Raw genomic sequence first — 19,648 nt, forward strand, 5'->3', positions numbered from 1 at the left:
TTCATCTTCCCCCAGTCAAAGTGATTAATTCAATCCCAGACTTTTTTTTAAAACTTGCCAGAACCGGTTTGTCTCAGTGGATAGAGCGTCGGCCTGGGGACTGAAAGGTCCCAGGTTCGATTCCGGTCAAGGGCATGTACCTGGGTTGCGGGCACATCCCCAGTAGGAGATGTGCAGGAGGCAGCTGATCGATGTTTCTCTCTCATCGATGTTTCTGACTCTCTATCTCTCTCCCTTCCTCTCTGTAAAAAATCAATAAAATATTTAAAAAATAAAATAAAATAAAATAAAATAAAATAAAATAAAATAAAATAAAACTTAAGTACATAGAATGTTTTCATCTACAAGATTGTGTGTTGCAAAGATAATGTAGGATGGAGCTTCTGGGGTCAACATGTGGAAAAGCCAGTAGAGAAGAAAACATAGCAGAGAGGTGGAGAGGGAGAGACTGAGTCCTGGTGTCACCAGCTGAGTCCCTTGATCCAGCTGAGCCTAAAGCTCACATTGACTGTTCACTCACATACTCCACTAAACATCCCTTTTGTGGCTTGAGCCAGTTTGAATTGGAAGCTGTCACTTGCAACCAAATAAGCCTTGACTAGTGTAGCCTCTACTTAATTAGTAAGGAGCTTGTAGGTCCCAGAGAAGTAGAAAGAAATGGAGAGGACTGAGGAACAGGACTGGCAAGTGAAAGGAGTATTTACCAAACAAATGAGGTGGGTAATGATGAGCATATGTTACAGGAATCAGGGTGGGTTTAAGAACAGATGTGTATTCCCTAGCTTAGCCTGATATAAGAAAGTTTGACTATTCAGAGTAGTTAAGTAAGGCAGGGAGTTCTTCACTGAACCATGGGTGTCTCAGAGGCAGCAATGGTATCTTGTTCAGATGCAATGTATCCCCAGTGCCAAGCATGAAATGGGCACTCAAAAAATATCGGTGGACTTGAATGGGCTTACTAAGAAATCTTTTGCATTTTATGATTCAACACAGACATCCTCAAAATAATGAATTTGCCACAGCATTATATTTACAAGTTCCCAATACACTCACTGTTAAAGAATTACACTGATAATCATACAGTGGCCGAGTATTAATTTTAATGATTTAGTAACTCAGAGAGGAAAACGTCACCATTAGCAGACCTGTAACTGCCTCTTTCCTTACCTGTAAAATGCATTATAATTCTCTGTTGCAATCTAGAACTGCTTTTCTTGGGATCTATTACAGCCCTTTCAGAAGGGGTCTGGAAGGGAAAAGGGAAGGCTGTCTGTTCACTACAGTGGTAACAGCATAGAGTGGGAAGGGCCTGGCCTTGCTCTCCTTGGATTACTGCACCACTGGAGGAGAGCCTTGAACTTGGGTTTCTAACAAGCTGCTGGTAACCTGCCCATCCTCCCCTCTGGAGAGAGATTACTCTTTAATGTCTCTGGTATATGGGGAAGGTGTCTATAGACTGTAAGCAAATAACCTCCGAGAAGAGATGGGATCTTTATTATTCTGGAATATCTCCAAGAAGAGAGAGGTTTCCTATCTTTAGTTTGCTATTCAATTGTCCCTGAACAAAACTTGTCAGTGCCCTTTCCTGGGAAGGCCCAGACCAAATAGAATTCGAAAAATCTAAGGAGAATTTTCTCCCAACAGAAATGTGTTTAGACAATGATGCCACAGGACGGAAGGAAACTGGATGCCCGAGTCACCAGATGAAGGAAACCCTTTGCCAACCCACATAACACATTACATAAACTGTTATGGTGCTCAGCCATTGAGATATGAGTTCTTGTCTATCGTGGCAGCATGCGTTAATTATCCTGACTAATAAAGATGACTTTAAAGTACATCAAACAAATTATGCCTGTATTAGAAGTCAGAGAGCTAGCCAATATATACTAAATTCAAAATGGTAAGGATGGGGGTGGGATTTGGGAGAGGGTAGAAGACTATGAAGAGGTCATACTTTACTAGTGACAGAGTAAAAGGAAACAGAATATGAGAGACAAGCCACAGCCGTCCAGGAACACATCCCCCAGTCTCAGCACGTCCAAGTGTCATCAGCCCACCTCGCCCATGAACTCAAATCCACACTGGACTCAAAGCCGTGAATGACTTTCACACCAGTTTGGAGGTTTTCAGATCATCTTAAGCTCAATTACAGCTAAACCAATAATATACCCCAAATATCATTATTGGGAAATCACCAAGCAGGCCTGCTAATTGTATTTTCAGCTTCTTCATTATATTAGTAAAGTCATAAGTGCAGCTTGTTCTTCCCAGGGGATAACCATTCACAAGGCCAATTTCCTTGGATGCAGCTTTCATATCACAGCAGTTTGGAACTAATGTGTCTCAGGAAATAAACTGTCAGATCAATAACATTTGCAACCAGAGAATATTTGGAGCAAATAGCAAAGTACAGCCTGCAACAGAGACCAATATGATCCTTACCTGACCCTTGGAAGCTGTCGTAACTGGGAAACTTCGGGATTTCCCAAGAGGTCAATTTGGAGATACTGTTCGCATTACCTGGCAAGACACAAAGAAGCCTCATTGCATTATTTTGTGACTCCTTCCTGGGAAGCTCAACATATCATCATTAATCTGAAAAAAAAAAAAAAAAAAAAGCAAATAACATTTATTAAGCTGCTTCTGGGTTCCAGGCTTGATGCCTTGGGCAGTGCATGCAGAAATAAGCAGTCTTTATGGAAGTCCATAAAGTTCAAATTTGGGATCTGAAACTTCCTAAGGCAAGTTTGTCACTTCTCTGAGTCTCAATTTCCAAATCTGTACAATGGAAATAATAATACCTACTTTCCAGGGGTGTTTTGATGACGGGAGAGAAAGTATGTAAAGTGCCTAGTTTAGTACATGGTACATAGTAGGTGCTCAATAAATAACAGCTGTTGCTATGACTTTAACCACATCTTTTTAATTAAAGTTAAAAAATGTTCACAAAACAAATCAATGTTTCCCCTCAACTGGGCCATTTAAGGCAAAAAAGTTTACACACCAATCTAAGTTGACCCACATAATCCTTCCACCCAAAGAGAAAAGGCATGTCATTTTGTTTTTCATCAGAAAGAGACTGTCAGCTTCTCTATGTTTTCCTTTTTTCTCCCCTTCAGGACAAGCTCTTGATGTAACCTAGCATTCTATAAGTATTAGATAAAGACCTAAAAGTTAATAAGGAAAGGAGAAAGATACAAAAATATAGCAGTGTAAGAAGTAATTATCAATTCCTAGAACTGGGGTTACTTTTGCACCACTTAGGCCTGGGATTGAATTGAATGAGCACTTAGAAACTGTGTGGCTCTGGGAAAATAACATAATTTCTCTGAGCTATTGCTTACTCTCTGCGAAATGGCAACACCATCTGCCTCAAAGAGGTAATGTGAAAACTAAATAAAATGATAAACAGTAAAACCTTAATGAATTTTAGAACTCATTCCCCTCTCTTCATCTCCCATCATTATTAGGCTTAAGTTAATGCAGAAAATGCGTACTGGGCACTGTGATGGACATGGTGACATAGTGGTAAGACCGACCAGGCCACTGTCTGCACAGTCCAGTCCACACCCTGGAGGGGAAGAGATAAATTTCTCACCCAATTCTACAGATCAATGGAAGAGTACACTTGTGAGAAGCACTAGGAAGAATTAATGAGAGTTTGCTAAGAATCCTGGCTGAGGTGTTAGGAAAGGCCTTCATGCCCATTCTGGGTTGTAAGCATATTTCCCAATGTTTTAGTGCAAGAGGCCAGATCATGCTGGGCCTTACAGGGTGAGCTACAGGGCCATAGCACTGCACAAATACAGGAAACACACAGCCACACTGCAGGACCAGCAGCCCTGGTAGACAATTGCAGAAAATAGAAACCACAAGGGACCCAAATAAAACACAAAGTGTAAAGAGAAAGCATTTGGAAGAAAAAATAAATTATGAAACTTCCAAGGGCATCTGTGGTGTAGTAACTGAGGCAGACCAATGTTGCCACCAAGCAGAACTGGAAACGCTGGATTAAAACACACAAAAACTCAAAGTGTATGCTGCACTCATGACTTCACTAATATAATGAAGAAGCTGCAAATACAATTAGCAGGCCTGCGTGGTGACTTTCCAGTAATGATGTTTGGATTCTATTTGAAAGCATTAGGGAGCAGCCAGGACCTGAGATACAAAAATTCTGGAAAGAAGAGTTCAGTGAGGAGAGCCTACCATTGTGCACATTGCTTTTTCCCTCAGGGCACAGATGACTGCTAACCATCAAGAGAGGTGAGAAGCACAGAAGCAGAGCAGAGGGCAGCTGCGAAAAGGCTGGGAGGCCATCAGAGTGGTAGGAAAACGCATAAAGGTGGAAGACCAAAATTAGCATCTCATGAGGTCAAAAGGGCTACGAGTTGAGGGTCCAAAATATCTCCCCATAAAACAGGAGGTAATGAGAAGTGATCCAAAAACACTGCACCATTTTTCCCCTTATTTATGCTGTATAAGGCAAGTGGCTTAGAATTGAAGCCAAAAACGCTGTTGAAAATTGAGTAGTTTTTGGTGTTCTCCTAGTACTAAGGCACAAAACTGGATGGAGTTCAGTTCAGAGCCACCAATTTCTAGGAGATGCTTGGCAAACAGCTCTGGTTCTAATCTGATTCCAAGGAGTAGGGGTGAATTAGAGGCAGACAGAGCATTACAAAAATCGTAATCCAACCGTGGTCAACTTGGTCCCTGAGTGGACAGAGGTGATCTGCCTCTATACATTATTGTCAGCCAGAGGACAAGGAGACTGCCCCCCCACCCCCAAAGAAGATAGATCATTTAGAACACTATAATTTTTATACAGTGTCTGACATTCCATCAAAATTTACCAGGCATACTAAAAGCCTACCCAAAGAAAAAAAATAGCTTAAAAAAACCTGTTTAATATAATTAAGAAAATAGATTTTTTCAACAGAGAACTTAAATCTACAAAAAACAGAACCAAACAGAAATACTAGAACCTGAAAAAAAACAAACAAACAAAAAACTGAAATGTAGAATGTTTACCAGTAGATCAGACACAACTTTTTTTAAAAAAAGTATTGGTGAAACAAGAGATAAGTCAGTAGGAAATATCCAGACTGAAACTAGAGATAAATGACATGGAAAATCAGAATAGAAAATAAGAAGCCTAAGAGATACCGTACAGTGAAAAAGTTCTAATACAGGGGTCCTCAAACTACGGCCCGTGGGCCAGATGCAAATACAAATATTGTATTTGTTCCCGTTTTGTTTTTTTACTTGAAAATAAGATATGTGCAGTGTGCATAGGAGTTTGTTCATAGTTTTTTTTTAAACTATAGTGCAACCCTCCAACGGTCTGAGAGACAGTGAACTGGCCCCCTGTTTAAAAAGTTTGAGGACCCCCTGTTCTAATATATGTATAATTGGAGCCCCAGAATTAAAGACTACAGAGCGCATAGAAAAAGCAATATTTGGAGAAATCACAACCAAGAAATGTTTGAAACTGAGTAAAAACATCAAGACAGAGGTTGAAGAAGTTTTGAGAACCTCAAGTCGGATAAATACAAAGAAAACCACAGCTAGGTACATCATAGTTAATGAAACCTGAAAACAAATGAAATAGAAAAGCTTCTAAGGGATTATGTCTTCCATTTTTACCATGCGCAATAAAAGTTTGCAGTAATATTTGTAATTTTAAAAAAGAAAAGAAAACTTTTAAAAGCACACAGAGAAAAAGAAAAAAAAATACCACTAACTTCCTTGAAGCAACTATATGAGAGTTGATATCTCAATAGACCTGATGGAAGCACACACAAAAAAAATGAAAGAAATGCTATTCAAGTTCGAATTCTGTACAGACTGAATACAGTGGTGGGGGGAAAGTAGGTTTACAGTTGTAATACAAATAAATAACAAAAATTAATAATACAAGAATAAACTCTCAAGTACTCACAACTGTAAACCTACTTTTCCCCACCCTTGTATATCCTTCAAAGATGAAATAAAATAGGTATTTTCAAACAAATTGAAACTGAATTTGTTACTAGCAGTTCCAACTAAACAAATACTAATGGGGGTTCTTTAGGCAAAAAGAAAATGAGTACAGATAAAATGGAGAAAAGATTGAAGAACAACAGAAAAGGCCTGTCAGTAAATCTAAATGAATATTGAAAACAATAGCAATAATTACTTATGGGATTTTAAGTATATGCATATTTAAATGAATGATAAAAACACAAAAGGCAGAAGATAAATTGCAGTGTAATAGGCTCTGGATTGTCTGGAAAGTGGTCAGAATATTGATATATATCAGACTCAAGTAAACAAAAGAGGCTATGTTTTCATATTGGGCAATTACTAAAAGAAGGTGGAACTGAAAGGTTAATAAAAGAAAAAGTAGTTGCGGAGACCGGTTTGGCTCAGTGGATAGAGCGTCGGCCTGCGGACTGAAGGGTCCCAGGTTCGGTTCCGGTCAAGGGCATGTACCTGGGTTGCGGGCATATCTCCAGTAGATGTGCAGGAGGCAGCTGATCGATGTTTCTCTCTCATCGATGTTTCTAACTCTCTATCTCTCTCCCTTCCTCTCTGTAAAAAATCAATAAAATATATTTTTAAAAAAAAAGAAAAAGAAAAAGTAGTTTAATTTAAAAATTGATTGGCTCAAATTAAGGCAAGAAAGAAGGAAAAATGTGGGGCATATAGAAAAAATTGTAATACTATAGATATAAAACCAAGCATATCAGTTATTACATTACATGTAAATAGATTAAACATGCCAATTAATAGACCTAGCTTATCAGACTACAGTAGAATAAAACAATTACATGCTGCTTATGAGATATACCCATAATATGAAGACCTGAAAAAGCAGAAGTAAAAGGATGAAAAGAAAAAAAATAACAGGACTTGAAACAGAAAAAATAAATAAATAAATAAATGAAAAACACCACCACTAACCAAAAGGAAAGCAGTATAGTTACACTAATTTCAAGCCAAGTAAACTTGAAGGCAAGATGCAAAACTAGATATAAAAAGGAAAATTTCAATACAAAGGTTAATCCATCAGGAAATAACAATTTTACATTCATATATACATAATAGCATACTTTCAAAATGTACAAATCAAGAAACTAAAAAAAGTAGACAAATCCAAAATAATATTTTAACAACCTCTTTCAGTAGCTAAAAAAAACAAGCAGGCACAAAAGTAGTAAGTGCATAAAGACCTACACAACACAATGAATATGACTTTATTGGCATGAGAACATTAAACAATAGATTGAACACAGCTAAAAAAAATACAAAGGATTGGTGAAACAGGAGATGAGCCCATAGAAACTGCCCAGTGTATCCAAGGACATCACAATACACATGCTTTCAAGTGCCCATGGAACATTTACCTAAACCAGTGGTCGGCAAGCTGCAGCTCGCGAGCCACATGCGGCTCTTTGGCCCCTTGAGTGTGGCTCTTCCTAAGCCTTAGGAGTACCCTAATTAAGTTAATCACAATATACCTACCTATATAGTTTAAGTTTAAAAAATTTGGCTCTCATGCCGAAACCGGTTTGCCTCAGTGGATAGAGCGTCGGCCTGTGGACTGAAAGGTCCCGGGTTCGATTCCGGTCAAGGGCATGTGCCTGGGTTGCGCACATCCCCAATGGGGGGTGTGCAGGAGGCGGCTGATCGATGTTTCTCTCTCATCGATGTTTCTAACTCTCTCTCTCTCTCTCCCTTTCTCTCTGTAAGAAATCAATAAAAAATATATTTAAAAAAAAAATTTGGCTCTCAAAAGAAATTTCAACCGTTGTACTGTTGATATTTGGCTCTGTTGACTAATGAGTTTGCCGACCTCTGACCTAAACCAATGAAACACAAAGTCAAAATAAATTTATTTATTTTTAATATATATTTTATTGATTTTTTACAGAGAGGAAGGGAGAGGGATAGAGAGTTAGAAACATCGATGAGAGAGAAACATCGACCAGCTGCCTCCTGCACACTCCCCACTGGGGATGTGCCCACAACCAAGGTACATGCCCTTGACCAGAATCGAACCTGGGACCCTTGAGTCTGCAGGCCGACGCTCTATCCACTGAGCCAAACTGGTTAGGGCAGTCAAAACAAATTTAAACAAATTCAAGAACTAATATCACTTTAGTATGCATAGTCCAACTACAGTGCAATTATGCTAGAAACCAATAATAAGGTAACTAAATATTTTTTAAAACTTACTTGGAAATAAAGGAGAAATCACAAGGGAAATTGGGAATATTCTGAACTGAATGATAGTAAAATAAGACATATCAAAAAGTCTGGTAAATAGGTAAAGCTCTGATTAGACAAATTTACAGCTTAAAATGGATGAATCAGAAAAGAGATGATGGAGCTCAATAATACAAATATCCATTTCAAAAAGTTAGAAAAAGAACAACAAATCAAACTCAAAATGTATAAGGGAGAAAATAATAAAGATAAAAACAAAAATCAATGGAATAGAAGGAAAACTTGCAATAAAGAAAATCAAGAAAGCCCTAAATTGGTTCTTTGAAAAGGCTAATAAAATTGTTAAGTGCCAAGCAAGATCTTGCGGGCATTCTAAAGATGCTAACAGAATTTTATAACAACTTTATGCCAATAGAATTTGACAATTTAGATGAAATATACAAACTAGAAAAATACACCTTACCAAAACTGGAACAAATAAGACATCTGAATACATCCATATCTATTAAAGAAATAGAATCTGTAATTAATATTCCCACAAAGAAATCTCCATGCCTGGATTATCTTCACTGGTGTATCCTTCCAAGCACTTAAAAAAGGAATAATACTGAGCTTCCACAACCTCTACTAGGAAATATGAAAAGATGAAACACTTCTCAATTCATTTTTTCAGGTCAGCATAACCTTGATACAAACATCCACATACCGAAAACTTACAAGAAAATTACCACCCGATCTCGGTGATAGACCCAGATGCCAAACTCCTAAGAAAAATATCAAATCAAATGCAGTAATACATAAAAAGGGTATTCTATCATGGACAAATTTAGTTTATTCCAAGAGTACAAATTTGGTTTCACATCTGAAAAGAAAACACTATAATTCTCCACATTAGTGGAATAAAGGACCAAAAAGAAGTAAAAAAAAAAAAAAAAGCATAGAATCATCTGAATAGATGGAGAAAATCATTTTAAAAAGTCAAATACCCATTTATAGTTTAATTTTAACAAACTAAAACGTTTTGATAAAGGGCAGCTAAAATAAAATTAGAGCCAATGGCATACGTAATGAATGGTGAAATATTGAAGGTAGGAAATGAGTTAAGGATAACTATTTTCACATTTACCCAACATATCACAAGTCCAGCCATTCAGCCTGTGCCCTCTAACTTCCTTCTTCACCCATTGGTGGGCCACTCCCACAGGTCAGCTGTGGCCTACACACTCCTATACACATGCCAAAATAGCTTAATTTTTTTTTTTTCTTCAGGAAAATAAACAGTAGGGTGGTTTACCAAGCATGAGGTCCTGAGATTTTTGAGAATGACCATCTTATTAGGGACATACCTTCAGGTCATTAGTACCTAGCTGAATATAAGATATAAAAATTTCTACTAATATTTGAACAAAACAAGAGTAACTGATTTCGTCAAATTCGGTTACGGGCAGAATAAGGTGGTGGGAATTATTAAGGTACATATGCTCATTCCACAGCTCCAAAGAAAAGCCACAAGCAGATCATTTTTAGCAGTTAGATAGTAATTATGGGTGAACTCACCTATGTCCTCCACCAAGGACATAGAATTTTTCTGAGCAAGAACAAAGTTTAAACTCCTGCCTTCCCTTCCCTGGATGTAGGGCAGAGGGCTGAGGAGTCCCGAGCTTGCACGATACACTGCGTCGCAGAAGCTACACTGCGTCGCAGAAGGCGCGCAGTGCAGATGGCGTGGCCTGCTAGCCAAACAGCACAATTCCCGCAGACCTTTTATTCATTTAAAATACTTGGATGTCATCTAGCTTCGAGCAGATGCAGCATTCCTCGTGGTACCCTAGGGCCCAGTGGTGTCCCATCGGCCTGCTCTGTAAGCATGTGAACTATTAAACGTGCACAGAAAATCAACAAACTGTCGCCCAAGCTAGAGTCCAGTACCAGCTGTGCCCTGGGCCGCTTCCTGTTCAGCCGCTGGCTGCTAACGCTTTCCAACAAGGTCTGGGGAAGGTCAGGAGTATTCACGGATGCACCAGCCTTTTAGTCACCGCCAGTGATTGCCCCAAACCCACCGGGGCTGAGAGAAGCTACGCTGCCTTCACCCCCCACCAGAGGTGGCAGGGAGCGGGGCGGGGGGCGCCTTGCAGCTGGGAGCCCACTTTGTTCACCAGCGCCACGTGCCCGGCGGGCGGAACACGGCCTCCTGCTCGTAGGGTTGAACGTGGCGCCCACAGCGTCCAGCCTGAGCAGGCCCTGCTTCGCGAACGCCTGGACCTGGGCCTCGGTCCTTACCAGTCCCTCGCAGAGGTTCCTCAGGTGAGGGCGGTCCTGGGGAACACACCGGGCTGCCCCCGCCAGGTCTGCGCCTCTCCCAAGGCCTTGCAGAGTCCTGGCGCCCTGTAAGGGTGCCTCCGCCGCCCATGCCTGGGCGCTCTGCCCGGTGCTCAGTGTCTGCCGGGCTCGCCTATGTTTTCTCTTCTAACTTGACCTTCTCCAGGAGCGGCTTCTCTGCAAAGGGGGTGTCTGTCTTCTGGTCAGTCTGACCCGCGTCCTCTTTCTGGCCACTGTTCTTCTGTTTTGCACCACAGCCGAGGAGCGGGCCTGAGAGACGACGCCAAAGCCGGGGGAGGGCGCTGCTCGCACCCACCTCCGGAGCAGAGCCGCCAGGGCTGCCACCTGCGCCGGCACTGCGCACATACTGCGCAGGCGCGCGGAGGCCGCTGGCCCGCCCTCTCAGGGACCACTTAATTCTTTTTTTTTAAATCCTCACTTGAGGATTCTTTTTTACTGATTTTCAGAGAGAGAGAGAGACAGAGAGAGAGAGAGAGAGAGAGAGAGAGAGAGAGAGAGAGAGAGAGAGAGAGAGAGAGAGAGAGAGAAAGGGGAAGAGAGATGTGACAAAGAAACATTGATCGATTGCCTCCCGTATGTGGCCCGATGGTGCATCAAACCTGCAACCTGTGCCCTGACTGGATATCAAATCCCCAACCTTTTAGTGGATGGGATGACTCCAACCAACTGAGCCACCTGGCCAGGGCAATAGCTTAATTCTTTTAGAAGGACAATACCAGGTCTTGTTAAGGACTTAGACCAGTGGTCGGCAAACTCATTGGTCAACAGAGCCAAATATCAACAGTACAACGATTGAAATTTCTTTTGAGAGCCAAATTTTTTAAACTTAAACTATCTAGGTAGGTACATTGTTATTAACTTAATTAGGGTACTCCTAAGGCTTAGGAAGAGCCACACTCAAGGGGCCAAAGAGCCGCATGTGGCTCGAGAGCCGCAGTTTGCCCACCACGGACTTAGACCAACTGGAACTCCCATATACTGCTAGTGCAATGAAAATGGATACAAACACTGTGAAAAAGTGTTTGGCATCAACTACTAACACACACACACACACATACTCTATCATCCAACAAACCATTCCTCCAAATAGCCCCAAACTGGAAACAATCCAAATGTCCATCATCAGTAGCACGGATAAATACCTTGTGATATATTTTAGCATGGAATACTAGAGCAATACAAAAGAATAAACTACAGCTCATAAATACAATTTATGCCCAGTCAGTGTGTCGGTGTTTGAGCATGGTCCCAGGAGGCCAGAGGTCACGGTTCGATTCCCAGTCAGAGTGCATGCCCAGGCTATGGGCTTGATCCCCAGTCGGGGTCATGTAGGAGGCAGCTGATCAATGATTCTCATCATTGATGTTTCCATCGCTCTCTCCCTTCCCCTCTGAAATCAATAAAAATATATTTTAAGAGATAAATAAAATTTACAAATATAATATTGGACCAAAGAAGCCAGGTAAAAAGAATAAATTTTAGATGAGTTCATTTCTATAAAGTTCAAAAACAGGATGAATTAGCTTATGGAAACAGAAGTCAGGTTACCTGGAAGAAAGCACAAAGGACATCTAGTCCTGGCAAGGTTCTAGCTCTTGATCTGGGAGGTGATTTTCATGGCTGTGCGCATGAATTCATCCGTCTGTACGAGTGCACTTGCTCTTTGTACGTTACCCTTCAATTAAAAGTTTACTTTAACAAAAAGAAGGAACTCTTACCATTTGCAACAGACAGATGAACTTAGAGGGTATTACGCTCAGTGAAATCAGTTAGTCAAAGATAAATATTATATGATTTCACTTACGTGTGGAATCTAAAGAACAAAATAAACAAAATTAAAACAGACTCAGAGAGAGAGAACTAGTGGTTGTCAGAGGGGAGAGGGGAATTATGGGGCACTGGGTAAAAGAGGTGAAGGGACTAAAAAGCACAAACTGGTAGTTACAAAATAGTCCTCATAGGAAATATAGTCAATAGTATTGTGATAACTATGAATGGTGCCAGTTGGGGTACTAAAACTATCAAGGGGAATACTATCCTATATAAAATGCAAATTGACCAAACGGTAGAATGACCAGTGGAATGACCGATCACTATGATGCGCACTGACTACCAGGGGGCAGACACTTAACGCAGGAGCTGCCCCCAGCCCGCAGGCCCCAGGCCAGTCAAGTTGGGTGCCAGCGGGGGCCCCCTGATCGCCCTGCTGGTTACCCCACAGATCAGCCCTGACCGCTGGCCAGGCCTAGGGATCCTACCCATGCACAAATTTCGTGCACCGGGCCTCTAGTGTAAAGTATATGATCATCTAACCACTAGGCTGTATACACAAAACCAATACAAAATAAATAAAAATAAAATAATTAACAAATTTTAAAAGTTTACTTTTTTAAAAAGCAGATGGATAAACAATCTGTGGCAGATCTATGAAATTGACTACTACACAGCCATATAAAGGGATGAACTATTGTTACATGCAACCACTTGGATGAATCTAAAAGGCATTATGCTGAGTGAAATAAGCCTGTCTCAAAAGTTACATACTACATGATTCTGTTTATATGATATTCTAAAAAACAAAACAAAACAAAAAAAAAACACCCAAAACTATAGGATAAATAGATGAGTGGTAACCATGGTGTTAGTGTGGTTTCACAAGTTGGCCCCCATATGCAGAGGGCAAGGAGAGACCAAAGAAAGAGGCAGACCAGTCCTGATTGGGAGGTGGCAGCTTTAATAAGCAAGGGAACCTCCAAATGAGGCTGCCTAGGGTGACTATAAGACCAACACAATAGAGAGAGAAACACTGATGTGAGAGAGAGACACATCAATTGGTTGCCTCCTACATATGCCGACAGGGGGCCAGGGGTTAAACATGCAACTGAGGTATGTGCCCTTGACTGGAATTGAACCTGGGACTCTTCAGTCCGCTGGCGACATGCTAACCACTGAGCAACCCAGCTAGGGCTACTGTTTGTTTCTAAGACATTTATCTTAGATCTGAATATCTTTTAAGGAGTTTAAAATACTTAAAATTCTCAAAAGCATTAAAAGACACTTAAAATACTATGGGCTTAAATTGTTCTCATATTGGATTATTACAAATTGAATAAAGAATGGAGTGGTAAGCCCGGCAACATGACTCAGTGGTTGAGTGTCAACCTATGAAACAGGAGGTCATGGTTTGATTCCTGGTCAGGGCATATTACCTGGGTTAGGGGCTCGGTCCATAGTGTGGGGTGTGCAGGAGGCAGCCAATCAATGATTCTCATCATTGATGTTTCTCTCTCTCTCCCTCTCCCTTCCTCTCTGAAATCAATTTATATATATATATATATATATAATATATATATATATTATATATATATATATATAAATATATATATATATAAAATTATTTTTTTTATTTTTTATTTCTCTTTATGTGCCTCAGGCATGAAACAGCTCTGGCCACTGACACAGGCATCAAGCTAGGATGAACTAAGGACTGTACATCTGCTTTGCCCCTGACTGATATAAGAGCAACACCACCAATCAGGTGTCTCCTTGCCCATTGCCAGGGGGTTAAATTTTTTTTTTTTTTTTTAAAGATCAATACAATCCTTCTTGCTTTTCCTTAAACCCAACAAGATCATTTCCATCTCAGGGCTTTACATTTGCTATTTCCTATGCTTAGGAATACTGTTCCTCCAGATCTACACATGACTTGCTTCTCATCATTCAGGTCATCATGGACAGAGGGACTTGGCTCATTTTCATTGTTGTTGTTAATCCTTACCCAAGGATATTTTTCCATTGATTTTTTTTTTTTTTTTTTTTTTTTTAGAGAGTGGAAGGGAGGGGGAGCGACAGAGAGAAACATCAATGAGAGAGAGACACATCAATTGATTGCCTCTTGCATGCGCCCCGACAAGGGCATGGGATCGAGCCTGCAAGGGATGTATGTGCCCTTGACCAGAATCGAACCTGCAACCCTTCAGTCCATGGGCCAATGCTCTATATCCACTGAGCCAAACTGGCTAGGGCTCATTTTTTAATGCGTCCCCATCATCTGGAATAGTGCCAGGCATGTGGCAGGAGCTCAGAAAGGATTGAATGAATGAGGGAATTTATATTTGAATAGCATGATGCCAAACGACTCAGGAGCACATTTGGCTGGATGTGTGTGATAAAATTCCTGTTCTCTTACCACTTCCCAGATGAGATGAAAATAAAACCCTCCAAATAAATAATAACCAGTCACCGTTCTTCCCTGTGGTGTGCTGAAGCTATTTCCTCACATCAGCTTCAGTTCCTTTTATAGGGAGAGAAAAAGCACAGCCCAACTTCTGCAGGTTAATTCAAAGCTCCAATATTGGCTGACAAATGATGGATGCTACATAACAGCCCTTGTCTGTCTTGTGTCTTTGGCACCAAGCTCAATAAATACTGGAGGAAGGGAGGAAGAGAGGAAAACCAATCACCGGGTCAGAAAGCCTTGTTTTTTACTGCTTGGAAAGTCCCCTCTTTGGCCCTGACTGTTCCATGCCAACCCTCAGTACTTCCAGATGCCTTTTAAGATCCCCGCACTACCCTAAACCCAGAGGAACACCAGAGAAGATAAAGCTAGGATCCTCAAAGGACATACAAGTTGGATAACGTGTAAACCAGACGTTAGAACCAAAATTCAAATCCCAACACAGTCTAATCCACATCCAAGCATAGTCATCTCTCCCCTGTGGATGATCTCTTGCTAGTTTTGGGGCCTTGGGCAAATTACCCCACTTTTTAAGCCTCTATTTGTTCACCTATACAAGGGGGGGGCGCGTATTAATCCTGGCCTCAAAGGGTCATTGTAAGAATTAAATGCATTCTCACACATCAATGTGCTATTAACATTAATAATATTTTTATGAATTTCCTTCCCCTAATAACCCAAGGCTCTGTTTCCACATCTTTAAGGTGAGGGAGGGGCAGGGGATGTTTGTGGATATTTTTATGAGGATTAATAGGTAATTCTCAATCTTTGCTGAATCTCAGAATCACCTGGGGAGGTGTGTTTGTGGTTTTTTAAAAATGATTTTAGAAAAAGGAAGAGAAAGAGAAAGAGAAACATCGACCACCTCCTGATGAGCCCTCATTGGGGATCAAACCCACAACCCAGGCATGTGCCCTGACCAGGAATCAAACAGACAACCCAGTTACATGCCCCGAGCAGAAATCGAACCAGTGACTCCCTGGTTTATGGGAGGATGCTCCAAGTAACTGAGCCATACCAGCCAGGGCACCTGGGGAGGTTTTAAAGCTCCTGCCTCAAGGCTGTCTCTCATAACCTCTGAGGGTGGGGAACAGGCATCAGTATTTTTCAGCTCCCGGTGATTCCCACCTTCAGCCAAACCTGAGAACCAATAAATTAAGTGAAATCACATTTGTAGGTGTTCAACAAATGTCCCTTCTTCTATCCCTCAAATGACTCTGGGAGCATGAGTCCCTTGTATGATTATATAAACAGAAATGGCAAAGCTTTTGGAAATCAAATAAGATACAACTGTACAGCTTATAAAGTCAAATGCAAATCAATAGCTGGTTATGCAAATGATCTTGTGGCCCTTCTCGCCTTTTTATAAGCCCCGATAAGGACCCAGGAAGACTTTAGTGGAAATACCTGCCTTAAATGACAGATACAAAGAGAGAAAGTTACTGTCTCAACAGCAGATGTTCCCAAAACAAGGCAGCTCACCTGAGTATGAGAAAAGTGGAGATTCGGCAAAGAGGAAAAGGGCTTGTTTCAGCTCTAATCAAGGAGTAGATGATCTTTATCTAAAATTTAATTATCTTAAACATAGGCACTACCTCTTCCTGTTCCAAGAAACACATTTAAAAGGCCCAGTGCAGGGAAGCAGTAAATTAATACCAGTAGCATGAGGTGTTTTTTTACCTTGCTTTTGATCGGTGGCTTAGGAGGCAGTTTATAAATATTAGTTAATTAAGCCACCCAACAGCTTTGCAAGGAATATATTATCTCCATCCTTCAGATGGATGAAACCACCCTTATTGGAAGACAATGCTAATCCATTATCCCAGGACCAGCCTTGGCAATTCTCGCAGATGAATTGATGCCTTTGTTGGGGAGGCAGGACTCACTTGCTCTCTGCATTTATTTATTCCTGTAGTCACTCATTCATCAGGCACTTCCGAGGGCCAACTATGGGCTCTGGGCTTGGTGGGGAAATGCTGGCCTTTGAAACGGAGATTGTGCCTGGAATACTGTAAGTGCTCACTGCACGTCGATTTTAAAATGAAATGAACATAGATGAGTGAGACACAATATGCTAAACTCACACTGCCTGTGAGGAGGGCGGGAGGGAACCCTGCTTCTGGCCTCAATCCCCTCCCTTAATAATAACAACTTCAAGTTCCTCTGAGTCAGGGCCTATTATGCTAGGTGTTTTAGACACATTAACTCATTTAATCCTAAAACACCTTAAGAGTCTGGGAGGAGATGAGTTTTATCTATTTTCATTGGAGAAAGGAGGAAACTAAGACTTAAAGAGGTATTGATGTGACACACTAGAGAACAGTGATTTCAAAACATGGACTCTGGCCCTGGCCAGGTGGTTGGTGCATCATCCTGTACAGCAAAAGGTCGTGGGACTTCCAGCTCTGCCCCTCACCAGGCTCATGATATTGGGGCAAGTTTCTTAACTCTCAACATTCTCATCTGTAAGATGAGCCACCCTGAGAGGGTCGTTTGAGGAATAAATCAGATCATGTGGGGCTAGCACTCAGAGCAGTACCTGGCACACACCGAGTGCACAATAAATGTATGTACTGTCACTATAGCATCTACCCAAGGCCATGCCAGCTCGGAAAACCGACATTCAAACCCAGGTCTGCTGAATACTGTGATCTCCCCACCACAGCTCACAACTCGGCTGCTTCTCTTCTTGGCAGATGATCCCACATCCCAGGATCATCCATAAAAATCCCATCTTCAATAAATAGCTCCTCCTAGAGCAATGGTTCTCAACCTTGGCTGCACATCAGAATCACCTGGGAATCTTTTTAAAATCCTGACTTCTGGGCCTCATCCTCTGGAAATTTTGTTTTTTTGTTACTAATGTTGTGGCCCCACTCCATAACAAAGAAACAGAAGTTCTGGAGGATGAGGCCCAGAAATCAGGATTTTAAAAAGATTCCCAGGTGATTCTAATGTGCAGCCAAGGTTGAGAACCACTGTCCTAGAGTCTCACACCTTCTCCCCTAGCAATGCCCCTTCTGCTGTTCTCATTTCCTCTAACCGAGTACTTCTCACCATGATGGTCTAGACCACGTGCAGGCATGCATGTACAGTGCGATTGAAACTTCGTGGCCCATGTGCAGAAGTCGGTATTTTGTGGAAGAGCCACACTCAAGGGGCCAAAGAACCGCATGTGGCTTGCCAGCTGCAGTTTGCAGACCACTGGTCTAGACATCAGCACCATTTTCCCCTAAGTGCATGCGGTAATACACAATCTGCCAAGCAGCCACACCACTCCCCCACCCAGTACCCAACAACTCACAGCACCTATGAAAACATGAATCTGGGTTTGAAACTCAACCCCTGTACATGTTTGCTGGAGGTTAATTATAGCACCTATTTCTCAAGGTTGTTTCAAGGAGTGTATGCAATAAATCATGAACAGGGCGTGGCACGGTGCTGGGCACAGAGTAAGCACCTGATGAATATAAATTTGTAGTGCCAGTTCTCAACTAGGTGTTCTAAACCAGGGGTAACTTTTCCCCCTAGGGAGGGTTGCCAGATTTGGTGTGGGGGTTGTGGAGGGGAAACAGGATGCCTAGTATAAACAATAAATAATTTTAAAATAAGTATATCTCATGAAATATTTAAAATATACTAAAGATTTATCTGAAATTCATATTTAACTGGGACACTGTTTTATCTTGCAACCCTATCCTCAGAAGACATTTGGCTATGTCTGGAGACATTTCTGGCTGCTACAGCTAATGGGAGGTGCTACTGGCATCTAGTGAGTAGATTAAACATCCTTCACGGCATAAAAAAGCCCCTCATAGCAAAGAATTATCTAACCCCAAATGTGAATAGTGCTGAGGTTGAGAAATAAGCAATATAATCATAACTAGTGGCCCAGTGCACGAAATTCATGCATGGAGGAAGTGGGTGTTCAGCCTGGCCTGCACCCTCTCCAATCTGGGACCCCTTGGGGGATATCTGACTTCCAGTTTAGGCCCGATCCCACTAAACTGGCAGTCAGACATCCCTCTTGCAATCCGGGACCGCTGGCTCCTGACCGCTGGCTCCTAACCGCTCACCTGCCTGCCTGCCTGATCGCCCCTAACCACTCTGCTTGCTGGCCTGCTTGCCCACCCCCCCCACCAGCCTTCTTGCCCCCAACTGCCCCCCTTGCTGGCCTGATTGCCCCCAACTGCCGCCCCCCCCCCCCCGCCAGCCTGCTTGCCCCCAACTGCCCCCGTGTCAGTCTGCTCGCCCCCAACTGGCCCCCCTACTAGCCTGCTTGCCCCCAACTGCCACCCCCACTGGCCTGATCACCCCCAACTGCTCTCCCCTCCTGGCCTGATGGCCCCTAACCACCTCTGCCTCGGGAAGGATGTCCAGAAGGTCTCCCGGAAGGTTTCCTGGTCTAATTAGCACATTACCCTTTTATCAGTGTAGATAATATTGAGGGGAAAGGGTTCCATGGACAGGGTTTCATGGACAAGATTTTATACCCTATAGTAGGTTAAATTTTGTTCCCCCCCCAAAAAAAGATGTCCAAGTCTTAACCCCATTCCTGTGAATGTGGACTTACTTGGAAACAGGGTCTACGCAGAAGGAATTAAGGATCTCCAGATGCAATCATCCTGGATTTGGAGTGGGCCTACATCCAATGACTGGTATCCTTACAAGAGAAAGGAGAGGAGATTTACGACACAGAGGAAAGGTCAGGTGAAGACAGGCAGATAGTGGAGGAATGAAGCCCCTCACCAAAGGAATGCCAACGGTGGGCAGCAGACACTAAGAGAGGGGCCTGGAGCAGATTCTCCCTCAGAGCCTCCAGGGAGAGCACTTCCATTTCAGACTTAGGGGCTGCAG

The 19,648-nt window shown here is 41.9% G+C and overlaps 2 protein-coding genes across 3 annotated transcripts in view; both read right to left on the minus strand.

Annotated features, from left to right (window-relative positions):
• The window catches only part of SRRM4 (serine/arginine repetitive matrix 4), a 356,297-nt gene extending 353,774 nt beyond the window's left edge, over positions 1–2,523 (minus strand). Inside the window, exon 1 of the mRNA XM_081113461.1 lies at positions 2,446–2,523. The gene's annotated coding sequence lies outside the window, so the exon portion shown is untranslated. The remainder of the gene's footprint in view (positions 1–2,445) is intronic.
• Positions 1–19,648, minus strand: part of SUDS3 (SDS3 homolog, SIN3A corepressor complex component) — a 262,755-nt gene that overhangs the window by 143,148 nt on the left and 99,959 nt on the right. Inside the window, exon 13 of one of the 2 annotated variants that reach the window (XR_013997218.1) lies at positions 2,446–2,523. Coding sequence is in view for 1 of the 2 variants with exons in the window: in XM_081113462.1 (XP_080969588.1) it covers positions 19,412–19,454 (43 nt within the window). In the remaining variant the exon portion in view is untranslated. Of the gene's footprint in view, positions 1–2,445; positions 2,524–19,364; positions 19,455–19,648 lie in introns of those variants that run through there. The other variant, XM_081113462.1, reaches the window with a different exon arrangement.

The sequence above is a fragment of the Myotis nattereri genome (genome assembly GCF_964212035.1).
Source record: "Myotis nattereri genome assembly, chromosome: 19".
NCBI classification, from domain to species: domain Eukaryota; kingdom Metazoa; phylum Chordata; class Mammalia; order Chiroptera; family Vespertilionidae; genus Myotis; species Myotis nattereri.